General features: G+C 37.4%; 1 protein-coding gene across 1 annotated transcript in view; it reads right to left on the bottom strand.

Annotated features, from left to right (window-relative positions):
* The window catches only part of ccdc80 (coiled-coil domain containing 80), a 33,640-nt gene that overhangs the window by 10,334 nt on the left and 9,625 nt on the right, over positions 1-13,681 (bottom strand). The window contains exons 4-6 of the mRNA XM_017431824.3: positions 9,597-9,941; positions 8,322-8,478; positions 2,999-3,135 (exon numbers count right to left, since the gene is read on the bottom strand). Coding sequence (XP_017287313.1) covers positions 2,999-3,135; positions 8,322-8,478; positions 9,597-9,941 — 639 coding nt within the window. The remainder of the gene's footprint in view (positions 1-2,998; positions 3,136-8,321; positions 8,479-9,596; positions 9,942-13,681) is intronic.

Genomic DNA, 13,681 nt, shown 5'->3' on the forward strand with positions numbered 1-13,681 from the left:
CATGCCTAAACGATTGTTTGAAGTCATCAACAAGAATGGTGGAGCTACTCATTACTGAGTCCTTTTTTTTGACACTTTGATTTCTGTTTTGGGGGTTTGTGGGTTTTTTGAGCTATGGTCTTAAACTTTTGATCAGCTGAAAAAATCATGTTTGAGTGTAAATGCAGTTTTCAATAATTCCCCGCTCAAATGTTTTTGTCTCTTACGCTGATTTCTTCTTTTAACATTGTGAAGCTCTACTTAGAACCTTCTTAAGATCCAATAGTGCAAAATGCAAATTCTTGCAATTTTTTGACTGGTCTTAAGATTTTGATCAGGAGTGTATACCAGAAGTTGTGATATTTTAGTATGACTGTGGTAAACTACAAAGTCGTCCTGCTTGCAGCATTAAGGCTCAGTTATAGTCACTCTTTGTAGTGTCACGCGCATTGGCGCACAGACCTGAGTGAGCGCTGTCGGATTTTATACTTGACGCTTATGTCAGCTCAGTATTCTTCCATCCGTTTTGAACTGTTTGATTATCTTAGTGATCTCTCATAGAGGGATCATAGAAATGCTGATAAAGACGAACCAACTCCGCTAGAGCACAGAAATTGTCAATTTTTAATGGAGCGGGGCGCACAAGGTCCGCATGGAGTTACAAAAATTGGGAGGCAAACGAGGATGTGCCTCATAGTCTGATGCTCCTTATATATAACAAAAGTTCAAAAATGGACCATTCATTGACAGTGGGCCCTACAGTGCGGAAATTACGGTAAACCTTTACTTAGGAAACCTAATCTTGATTTAGGAGTTCTAGCCAATAATAGACCTATATCTAATCTCCTATTCATCTAAAAATTCATGAGAAAATAGTTGCAAATCAATTGTGTGAATATCTGGACAGAAATATTCTGTCTGAGGAGTTTCAGTCAGGGTTTAGAGCTCATCATAGCACAGAAACAGCACTAAGTTACTAATAATATTCACATGACCTCAGACAGTGGACTTGTGTCCATACTTGTCCTGTTAGATCTCAGTGCTGCATTTGATACAATAGATCACAATATTCTATTACAGAGGCTTGGACATGATATTGGAATCACAGGAACAGCTGTAAAGTAGTTTAAATCATATTTATTTGATAGATTCCAGTTTTTTAATGTTAATAATGCATCTTCTTCATACACCAAAGTTTGTCATGGAGTTCCTCAGGGTTCAGTGCTTGGACCAATACTTTTTACTCTATATATGCTTTCATTAGGTAAAATTAATAGACAGCATGAGATAAATTTTCATTGTTATGCTGATGATACTTAGTTATTTTTATCCATAAAATATGATTATTCCAATCAGTTACTTAGATTACAAACATGTCTTAAAGACATAAAAACCTGAATGACCCTTAATTTTCTGCTTTTAAACTCAGATAACACAGAGGTTGTGGTCTTTAGACCTGAGCATCTTAGGGACAAACTGGCATTGATTTGGCTTCCAGTTTTAATGTAAAGAACCTTGGTGTTATTTTTGATCAGGATATGTCTGTTAACCCCCACAGTAGAAATGTTACCAATGTTGCTTTCCTCCACCTATGTAAAATCACTGAAATTAGAAACATCTTGTCTCTATATGATGCAGAAAAATTGGTCCATGCATTTATCACGTCTAGGCTGGACTATTGTAATTCTTTATTTTTTGGGTGTCCAAAGAAAATCTTTAAAAAGTCTTCAGTTGATCCAAAATGCTGCTGACAGAGTTCTGGCGAGAGTTAGGAGGAGAGATCATATTTCTCCAGCTTTAGCTTCTCTCCATTGGTTCTCTGTCAAATTCAGAATAGAATTTAAAATCTTACTCCTAACATACAAAGCTCTCAACAACCAAGCTCCATCTCATAAAAAAGATCTTATTGTTCTAAATTTACCTAACAGAGCACTTCAGTCTCAAACTGCAGGTTTACTTGTGGTTATCTCGATTTTCCAAAAGTACAACAGGAGGCAGAGTTTTGAGGTATCAGGGTCCTCTCTTGTGAAACAAACTTCCAGTTTCTGTCCATGAGGCTGACACCCTGTCTACTTTTAAGACTAGGCTTCTGACTTTCCTTTTTGATAAATCCTATAGTTACGGTTGGCTTGGGTTCCCTGAGCTATCCCTTAGTTATGCTGCTGTAGGCTTAGTCTGCTGGAGGACAAATTGACCACATTTCCTCACTCTGCTGCTGTCTTATTTGCTCTACTGTAATTATTTCTATCATTAACATGATTTTCTTTGTCTTTCTTCCAGTAGAAACTCCACCTGGACCAGTCATGCTATGTTTCTCTGTTTCTTGTCCTCTCAAACCCCAGCCGGTTGAAGCAGATGGCTGCTCGTCCTGAGCCTGGGTCTGCTGGAGGTTTCTTCCTGTTAAAAGGAAATTGTTCCTTTCCACTGTAGCTTATGTGCTGCTCAGGATGGGAGACTACGACAAAGTGAAGATTCAACGCAATCTGCTGGCTTCCTTAGATAGAAAATGTTTACTAATTAGCTTTTTGTAATGTATGTGAATGTTTTTGTACAGTGCCCTGAAACGACTTTTGTTGTGACTTGGCGCTATATAAATTAACTGAATAGAATTGAATAGAAGTCTAAAGGCCAGGTGGACAACTCGGACTGTTTGTTATGTTCTCAGAACTATAAGCAGTTATTGAATATTAAAGCTATTCTGTATGATTTGTTGGTAGTGCTTTGGGGTTTGTCCATTGAAAATAATTCAAATGATGCATTTTGTGGTGTTCCTAACTTTAATACTAATAAACTGATTTTCTAAATGTTGAATTTCTGCAAAACAAATAAGCACTGGGGGAGTATCTAATCAAGGCAGAGAAGCTAACCAATCAAATAAAACGGGGCCTTTCGGGATGTGTTTAGTTTGTTTAGACTGAAAAACTAATTACACAGAAGCAGATAACACACTTTGCTAACTATTTCACAGAGACATTAACAGGGAGCCATAAAGTCTGTTGAGAATGGAACAAGATCCCACCTTAACTCTCATGTCAGTGTCTGAGAGCACCATGTAAAACTCATCATACGTCATTCCAAACTCTTTTCTTAGCTCTGTGATCAGGTCTTGGTTCACCAGGTCTTCCTGACGAAGACCCTTCATGGGTTTGTCATTCTCTAAAGAAAGGAAGAGACATCAGATTGCACAATAATTAGTTGGCTCAGACTCAGTTCATTGAAAGTAAATACAGAGAGCTTTTTAATATCTTTTTTATTTAGATTATTACTAACTTCAATCTTCTGTTAAAAATGTGTCGATGTCAAATGCCAAATTTATTTATATAGCACTTTTAAAAACAACATTATTGACTAAAGTGCTTCACAAGGAGGTTAAAAACAAACAGTAAAAAACATCAGTAAAATAAATTCAAAAGTCATACATAAAACCAACAAGTACAATAAAAAAGTAAAAAAAAAACAAGAAAAGACCACAGTCTAACAGATCTGATGTAACTCAAAACGGAACTTGAATTAAAAGCCACTGACTTTAAAAAAGTGATTTTTCAGGCAGGATTTAAAAGACTGCAGACTTGGCAGTTCAAATATGAGGAGGTAAGTTATTCCAGAGTCTGTGGTCTGCCACTGTGCTTTAGTTTAGCCCTCGACTACAGTAAGAGCACCTGGATAGGGGTGGTTCCAGTACAAGTTTTAAATGTTGCACCCTTCCACGTAAACAAACAGAATATTGCCCTTGGTCAAAAAACATACATCTCAAATTTTTTGCAGGTGTTACCTTACCTTCCTGCTATATGTTGAAATATTTTTCTAATAGGTTCAGCTGTAATTAGCTATTTTATGCTTAAAATAAAGTTCATGTAACAGCATGGTTTGTAAGGGGGAGCAGGCAGGACATAAAGCTGCACATTCTGAGTGCGCAGACGCTGGTTCCAAATTAAACCGAGTCCTGCTGGCACTTGCTTTCTAAAATTTACATTCTATTGTTGGACAGAACAGTGACGCAAACGCTGCTGTGAACAGCTGAATGAGAGCACGCACAGTAAATCGGGGATATCCTGCTGGAAATCTACACTCTATTCACAGTAGTTCAGAAGAAACATACTCAAATGTGTTCCACATAAAACAAGCTGCTGACCAGCTCTCCAGTCAAACTAAAGTGATGCTCACACACACACGTCATGTCTTCAAGACCTCAGAGATCATATTAGCCCTAACACTTACTGTAACCCTACATGAATTCTTCTGCTGACTTGGAGTGCAGATGCTCTTTTGCTTGCGTCTTTGCTTTGCTCGCTTATTCTTGCTGATATGCTTGCTTTTTTACTGTTAAATACAACAGAAAGTGACCCCCCCCCCCAATACCTGGATACTTACATTTATGGAGATTACAGGAGGGTACTGACACATATATATTTTTTCTTTTTTATAATCTTTTGCCTCTATGATAGCGCAACAATGTCCGTGTTCAGCTATGAGCACGCTGTGGCAAATTAGTGTAAAGACGTCTCCCTTTCCACAGATGACTACTACAAACCTCTGCAAAAGACTACAGTCCTAGAAACAAAGATTCACTGGCTTGATGTGAACATAGAGGTAAATAGATTATGAGGAAATGAAACAACTCAGCCAATGATTCAAAGTAGTAAGCAGGGGCGAGCTAATGGGAAGTTAATTAGCAACAACATGCCCACCAGAAAGCAGTAAGTCAACTCGTAATGCTCCTTGAAATTCTAAATCCTTAAAAATCTATCAGACAGCTGCAGCTGATCCAGAATGATGCTGCTCAAGTCTTCTCAAAGACCAAGAGAGTTTATCACATCATTCTGGGTCTTAAATCTTTGCACTGGTGTTCATGTTGCTCAGAGAATTGATTTTAAAATCTTGGTGCTGGTTTACAAAATACTAAATGTTTTGGGTCCAAAATACATCTCTGACCTTCTGCTGCACTATGAACTGTTATGCACAATGAACCACTATGACCTTTGAGGTCATCTGGACCAAATCTGCCCTCTGTCCTCAGAGTCAGAACCAAACGTGCAGAAGCTGCCTTCAGCGTTTATGCACCAAATATCTGAAACAAACTCCCAGAGACCTGAAGGAATTCTGTTTCTTCTTATTCAGAGTTTGCTTTTAATTTTATGAAATGTGTCTTCTTTGAGCATCTCTACTGGTAATTTTTTATCTTTCTGTATGTTTATTGTTATTTTACACATTGTCACAATGTTTTTTATTTATTATATAAAGCATTTTGAGTTGCCCTGTTGCTGAAACGTGCTACACAAATAAACCTGCCTTGGCTTAAGCAAACTATAAACCAGTGGTTCATACTGAAATCTTAAAAACTACATAATCAGAAGTTGACTTTTATTGCAATAAGGAAGGTGTATTACCACACTGTGGCCCTGTAAACAGATTTATGGCTACAGAACATGTGTAATGCAAACAGTGGTGCATCCAGCAAGTAAGGAGAAAAAAAACTTAAACTAAGTTGAATTAAGAGTAGGGGAGGGATGTGATGTCGCCACAGCTGTTTTTTTTTCCAGCATTCCATCTGGATGAAACCTTAATGTTGTGACGAGAAACAGACTCACAAAGCAGCTTTTCATGAAGTAAACATACAATGACCAAAGCTTCAGCTTTTAAACAACCATAAAAATATCTTAAAAAGTTACAAATGGCACAGCACGTCATAAAAATAACTGCAGTTTTACTGCATATTGGCAGTGTCATTCCAAGTTACACTGAGTGGGTCAGTGGATGTTTGTACATCAGACAATGAACTTGTTTTGGATGAAGTATAAGCATGGTATGTACTGCATTCTGGATGTGGGTAAATTCTTCTCCTGATACATGCAAAACACTCTTCTGCACAACACTTCTGACCGCTGCACACTTTTTTGATGAAAATTAAGTAAAGAATTGCATTGCTCACTGATACTTTAACCATTACTGAAGGAGTAAACAATGTATCTGTGATCAGTCATGTGACTGTGTAGCATGAATGCTACAGAACAAACTTTTTTTTTTCCCATCCCTTTCTGTTGTAAGACAAAAAAACAATTCATAATGTCTTGTTGTGAAATACCATTGTACAACTGTAGCTGGCAGTCTGTGTCTTTTTGTTTTACATTTTTGAGATTTCCCAGTAACTAAATGTGTCAGTCCTGGTGTCAGGACTGACTTTTTAAGCATTTCAGCAAAATCTGCTCTGTGGTTTATGAGATATTTTACTGACAGACAAACAGGGTTTACATTAACAGGTAAAACATTGAGGATGAGTCTCAACTACGACAACACCAAATTTTAACTCTATATATTTAAAATTGGCTGAATTATAGTCATTTTTGTTTCCAAAGGTCAGCTGGCTGTCACCACCATCTTTAATTGAGTTTATCAGTTGTAGATATACAGATTATGATTACTTTCTGAAAGTTTCATTTAAATCCGTCTAGTGGTTCATGAGATATTTTGCTAACAGACAGACAGAGCTGACTCCATTAGTTAATAGTAAAGTTTAAAAACAGATATCATGCAATCAGTTAGAGCTTGGAGTATAAGTTGGGGGTGACTCTCATCTACTACCACACCAAATTTTAGCTCAATAGCTGTACAACTGTCTGAGCTATAACCATTTTTCTGTTATCTAATGTTGATTAGGCCAAAATGGTCACTTAGCTGTGGCAGCCAACTTGAATTGGGTTGACTCCAAAAGTTAATCAGTTGTGAACGTACTGTGTATCCAATGATTACTTTCAGAGGGTTTCATTAAGATCTGTCTACTGGTTCAAGAGATATTTTACTAACTCAGCAGAAAAATGAACACAAAAATGTTCTCAGCCTTTCACCTATCAGCACTGGGTGATGACCATTTGGAAAGAATGTGCTGCAGTATTAATTTAAAGGCAGTTATTGAGTCACTGACTTTGGTAAATAGTACAAGATGTGCATGTTGTTAACTAATAACATGTGTTGCATTATGATTTTTATTCACTTTAAATTTAATGAATCTGTTTTTTACTGAGGAACGTCAACTGAGTGCAGCTCAAAATAGTGTCATTTAACAATGTTGTATTTTGAAGAGAACGGCTGTTGTAACCTAAGTGAAATTTAGGACAAATCTGAGCTACTTCATACTAAAGTTGTTATATTTCCTCTCAAAGACAGAATGGTGGTGTCTGCTGTTTCCGTTGTATGGTCAGGCTATGGAGGTGCACCTATTTTTATGGGAACTCATTCTATATACACTTTAAACTTCATTATAAAAATTTAAGGTACATGTACATGTACAAGTGTGCACATCCAGTTCTTTATGCACCCCACAGAAGCAAAGGACGTGCAGGGAAGACTTTAAGGCTTTTTGCAACTAAGTTTTTCTTTGAACCATCCTACTGTATATCTAAGAATAGCCAAAATAACAACACAGGCGTTATTTTTTATTTCAGCCAAGGAGGTTATGTTTTTGGTACAGTTGATTGGTTAATCTGTCTGTCTGTCCATCTGTTAGCAAGAATAATCTGCAACTGTGTAATGTAGGAATGTCAAACTGTACAGCTAGGCCCCTTATGGGTCAAGGATGACCCCATTTCAAGGTCATGGAGTCCAAGGTAAAGGTCAACCCTTTATGAAAACTTTATGCTGTAACTCTGCAACCGTGTAACGTAGGAATTTTAAACTGCACAGCTGGACACCTTATGGGTCTACTTATTGATTTAAAAATAATGGAGTCAACAGGTCAGGGGTGATCTTTTTGTTAAAACCTTGTTTAGATTTGTTTTGAAATTTTACTTATTCTGAAATCCCATCATACAAAAGAATGTACTGCCACTGTAAGGACTGGATTATGATGTGATTGTGATGATGTTTGATTTTACAATTGATATGATTTTGCAAGAACAAAGTGTCCTTTTTATCAACAATGAAAACTATAAAAATAAATAATTTTCACAGTCTGCAAATTTTAGCTAGGGGATGAATAACTTTTTAAGGTAAATAAGTGAAAGCAACAATGAACATGTATAAAACCATCCAAGGAACTATTTTAGGAATATACAGAATTTACAAGTTGACTAATTTTACTTAAATCAGTTTCGTTGGGCCATAATAAAGAAAGTTTTGGCCTAATGGCAGTCAACAGGCTGAAACATTCCCATGTCTTTCTTTGATATGGTTACAAATAAATTCTTGTGACATTATTTAATCTTGTCATGAAGTTTAATGTGTTTTCTTTATCTGTTTTTCAATATTCTAATTAGGAGCTTGTGAAGTTATTGCTACAAACAAGTGCATTGAAATAACTTACAAAAATTTTCATTCTACCATAAAAAAAAACATTTGGAAGTTCTCACCTATTTGATAATGGTCGATTTTCATGGTCGAGTTGATCAGGGAGCCAAAGATGGTGATGATGGAGACTTTCCTTATGGCCATCTCACACACTGACTCCAAGTATTCATCCCTCTGCTGAACATACATGCTGTTCTCCTCATTTGGGGAAGTTATCAGCTGGGAGAAGGGAGGAATAGAAGTTAGTGTAGGAAGTATGTGCACTAAAAAACATACACAGTGTCTTGCAGAGGTGATGTTTACATTAACATGCAAGTGGAGAATGGGGCACGTTGCTGTGATATGAATCTGTACTAGCTGCAAAACAGAGACAAGTAGTTTGTCTAGAAGTACTGATATAAAATATTACACAAAACTTCAGTTATCCATCTGACACAAAAAAGAACAAGAGAAAAGTGTCTTTTTGGCATGGGTTGGAGATGAGCTGATGTAACACATTCAACGTGTGTGAACCCTGTTAACCAAACCATGACCCTATCTGAGCTTGAAATAGGTTTTTACACTAAAGTTTTTAGACCTAATATGATTGTAGTTGTGAGATGTTTTTATTTGTTCTTTTGAGTTTGACCTTTATTTTACTAGGTAAAATGTTTGAGAAGCAGTTGTCATTTACAAACATGACCTGGGTCTCAACCTGGATGTGAGGGGCTACAGTGGAACAGTGCCAGGTGAAAGTCATTGAGTCATCTGGTTCTTACCAGGTCTGACAATGAGGTAGACTCATTCAAAACAACACTACAACTGTATCACTGTATCATTGTTTTTCGTACTTTGTTGCATGGTGGAACTACTAAAACTGCTCAGTTAACCAATCAATGCATTGGATTATAAGCCCCTGACAGCTACATATGCTATCAATTTCTAAGAAAGAGTAAGGGTGGACCTAGTTTTTTTTACACACTGCTTCTGCATTTTACTCTAGTTTTTGTTGCATAAGAAACTAAACTGGATTGTGCCATGTGCAGTTGTTCATTTAAAGTTACATGTACCTAATTATAAGGTGAGTACATTTTTTGTCCTAAATAAGCATTAGAAATGAAAGAGGGTGTATTTTCTTGAGCCAGCTTTGAGTTGGAATTATGTTTCAGGCTTGGGATTTCTGCTTCATTTTTACCCCTAAGCAAACAAATAAATGAAACTAAAGTAAAAAAACACATAATTTTACAGGGAGTTAGGTACTGAATTATTTGTCTGAGAAATAACACTTCCTCTGCATGAAATCTGGAAGGAACATAGTACGGTTTTAATGAAGTGGTAATATTAAGTCATGCTCTCACCAACAATCGCCTCCTGTTCTCAAAGTAGTCCAGAAAAGACTCCAGAGATCCCTTTGGAGGGGGTGTTGGCTTCTTAGTGGGCTTTAGGTAGTCCTGTTTCTCCGGGTACTTTGATAGCTTCTTTCCATTTTTCTTAACCCCAATCTTGTCCTCCTTCCCAACTTTTACTCTTCTGTCACTTTTCTTGGAAGTCTTATCACTCTTTTTTTTCTTCTTGTCATGTTTATCGCTCTTGTTCTTGACCTTCTTTGTAGGTCTAACCTCAGTTAAGGTTTCCATCTTCTCTGGATTACTTGCAGTCGGTTTACTGGGCTCATACTTGTCCACATATTCTTTGGTAAAGATCTGCACACACAGAAATATGCTGTTACTCAACTTTCATTCCTGATGAAAAATCATGATAACAGATTAGATGATAACCAATGCAAGTTTCAAAAGTGTCATGACTGTTTCAACATGTAAAGACTGCTGGGAGGAAAATAGCAAACATACTGAATATGTTTGAAGAAAATGTTTAATTTCTATGTTCTCAAAGAGGCTTTCAATGTCATGTTTGGTGGAAGGTAGAAGTCTGAACTGACACACTGAAATTGAAAGTCAAAACCTATTTATTGTAAAAAGCAAAAACAAAGCACTGATCAGGCATCATTAACTTACAAAGAAAAACTCAGGAGACAAGGATATGCATAGAGATAGAAAAATAGAAAAAGATGCTTTATCAATTCAAAAAGCAGAAAGTGTGTAGTTCAAGTTTGAATTGATGAGGTTCCTCGGTTGTAAAGTGCTTTGAGAGGTCTGGTTGGCTAGAAAGGCACTATATGCTCCAAGTACAGTCTATTTACTTCTGGAGACTGGCGTGAAAACAAGTATCAACCTTTCCAACAAGCAGCAGGTACTGCTGTTGGCCCCTCTCTCGTCCCAGAGCACTCACAGACAACACAGTCCTTGTGCAGCTTCCCTCCCCTCTGCAGTCAGAGCAGGAGATATTCACTCCACAGCAGACAGACTTTTATTGAATCGTGAATACATGAGGGACCCAGCTGATAAGCCAACAATTTGAGGTGGGATGTAAATATTAAATTATCTGTCTAAAATAAATCCCTGCACTTAAATAACTTTGAGTGCCTCTTTTGGGTCACTTTTGCTGGTCCCAAGCCCGGATAATTAAGAAGGGTTGTAAATGTGATATTAAATAAATCAAGAACTGACAGAGGAAAGTTTATTTGTAGTTCTAAACATATTTAGGCTGTTTTACTCACTTTCTGTATTTCCCATGACAATATTCCTCTTTGGCCAACTATGCAAATTAGGCGATGATGCCATTTAGCAACTTCCAACTACTTTGATAAAGCTCATCACAGCACAGAAACAGCACTTGTCCTGTTAGATCTCAGTGTTTTATTTGATACAATGGATCACAATATTCTATTGAAGAAACGTGAGCATGATATTGGAATTACGGGAACAGGTCTAAAATGGTTTAAATCCTATTTATCTGCTAGTTTCCTGTTTGTTCATGTTAATAATTAATCTTCTTCATACACCACAATTAGTCACTGAGTGCCTCAGGGTTCAGTTTTTGGAGCAATACACTCTACTTTAAAGCTGAACTGAAAAGTGTTTTGAAGCCAACATTAGTTGAAAGAACATCATAAAATATAAAATTAAAAAAAAACTTTTTGAAACATTGAACATTGAAAGATGCCTTTTTCTGTGACCCCCCTGATGTGTGACGTCCACAGAGCCACTGAGGTTCACAAGCATTTAGCCGTTCATCAGTGAGTGGATGAATACCGCTACAACATAGTTTAGTGAGTTGAAATTAATTGTTTGAATCAGCCAGGAAATACCACTAGTTTAATGTTTTGGCTTCCCGAAAGATAAAAGCCTTCCTCAGATATGGATCGATAAGCTCCAATGTGGGAATTACTATCAAAACTCGGGTTCGGACCACTTCAAAGAGGAGTACCGCTCCGACCCTCGTTAATGTGGTGGACTGGCTTCACGCTAAAGAAGCAGGACTATATTTAATTTTAAAAGAAAGGTAAATGGAGAGGAAGACATTGCCGCGGAGAAGGAGATGAGAAACAGGAAGATTTACTTCAAACGTGATGTCGTGAGGTCTGAGCTGCTTACAGGCTGACAGCCTGAGATCAGTTTGTGATTCAGAGCAGTTTGTTATTGATGAAAAAATATAAATAATCCATGTGTGATTAAACAAATGTCATAGTCTGAAACTGCTGTTGATTAGTTTACTCTGGTGTAAAAGATCATAAACGCTACTCTGAAGCTCACTCATGTTTTTAATGTGTTAGCATCGAGTTAGCATCTGGTTAGTTTGGAGTTAGCAACGTTAGCTCTCTCCTGCCAGTGTTATTGATTTGCAGTGTTGTGTACTGATGTCATGACAATGATCTTGGGGTAATCTGTTCTCACCATCCTATGTTCCCAACTTGGTTGCTATGAGCGTTAATTTGTTGGTCATGACAGTTCTTCTGATCATTAGAATCTGGATCTGAAGATTTTATTCTGATTATGGAGGTCCAGTCGTCGGTTCAGGTTCATACTGGTATGGTTGTATATCCATTACTTCCATGAAGTCTTACGGCATTTCTTCATATTCAAAAAAGGCTTTTTCTTTCATTTCCACTAGTAAACAACCAGACAGTTGTGCCTTTCTTGGCTGGCTGTGGCACAGCGCACGTCATGAACCAGGACAGCAACTCTGCCCCACAAATCACCCACTTAATGTGCCATCCAGAGGAAGTGACACGCTGCAAAGTTCGTTCCTAAGATACTCAATTATATTTATCTGTGAAACCTGACAAATCCAATCAGTTACTTCAATCAGATTACAAGCATGTCTTAAAGACATAAAAATCTGGATGACTCTTAATTTTCTGCTTTTAAAGTTAGATAAGACAAAGGTTGTGGTTTGAGTATCTGAGTATCTTGGGAACAAACTTTGCAGCTTGTCACTTCCTCTGGGTGGCACATTAATTTGCGCCCCTGTTGTAATTCAAAAAACCTTAGTGTTATTTTCAATCAGAGTATGTCATTTAACCCCACATCACAAATGTTCCCAGGACTGCTTTCTTCTGCCTGCACAATATCACTAAACTTAGAAACATCTTGTCTCAAAATGATGCAGAAAAACTGGTCCATGCATTTATATATTATTTATATTTCTCCAGTTTTAGCTTCTCTCCATTGGCTCCTTGTCAAATTCAGAATATAATTTAACATCTTACTCCTAACATACAAAGCTCTAAACAACCAGACTCTATCTTATATAAAAGATCTTATTATTATTGTGTATATTTTCCTAACAGAGCACTTCCCTCTCAACGGTTTACTTGTGGTTCCTAGAGTTTCTAAAAAAAAGAATGAGACTAAGTTAGTTCTCAGGCTCCTCTCCTGTAGAACCAACTTCCAGTTTCTGACTGAGGCTGGCACCCTGTCTATTTTAAGACTAGGTTTAAAACTTTCCTTTTTAATAAATCCTATAGTTAAAGTTAGCTTGGGTTTCCTGAGCTATCTCTTAAGGCATGCTGCTGAAGGACAAACTGGACACATTTCTTCACACTGCTACTGGCTTTACTTGTTCTACTCTCCATGTTTTTTTATTAGTAATTATCTCTCGAAACTACACCAAGACCAGTTTTTGTGTGTGTCTCTTTCCTGCCTCTGAAACCCCAGCTGGTTGAGGCAGGCGATGATCTGCTGGAGGTTTCTTCCTGTTAAAAGGGAGTAATTTCTTTCCACTGTCACCACTGTGCTGCTTAGGATGGAAGATTGCGATGAAGTGAAGAATCAATGCAATCTGCTGGCTTCCTTAAGAAGAAAACTTTTACTAATTGACTTTTAAATATATATGTGAATATTTTTGTACAGAGCCCTGAAATGATTTTTATTGTAAATAGGTGCTATATAAATAAAATCTACTGAACTCTACAGCTCTCGCTGGAGCGGTTCGCAGCCGAGTGTGAAACGGCCGGGATGAGGATCAGTGCCTCCAAATCCGAGGCCATGGTCTTGAGCCGGAAAAGGGTAGAGTGCCTTCTCCGGGTCGGGGAAGATGTCCT

The sequence above is a fragment of the Kryptolebias marmoratus genome, linkage group LG6 (genome assembly GCF_001649575.2).
Source record: "Kryptolebias marmoratus isolate JLee-2015 linkage group LG6, ASM164957v2, whole genome shotgun sequence".
Lineage (NCBI taxonomy): Eukaryota > Metazoa > Chordata > Actinopteri > Cyprinodontiformes > Rivulidae > Kryptolebias > Kryptolebias marmoratus.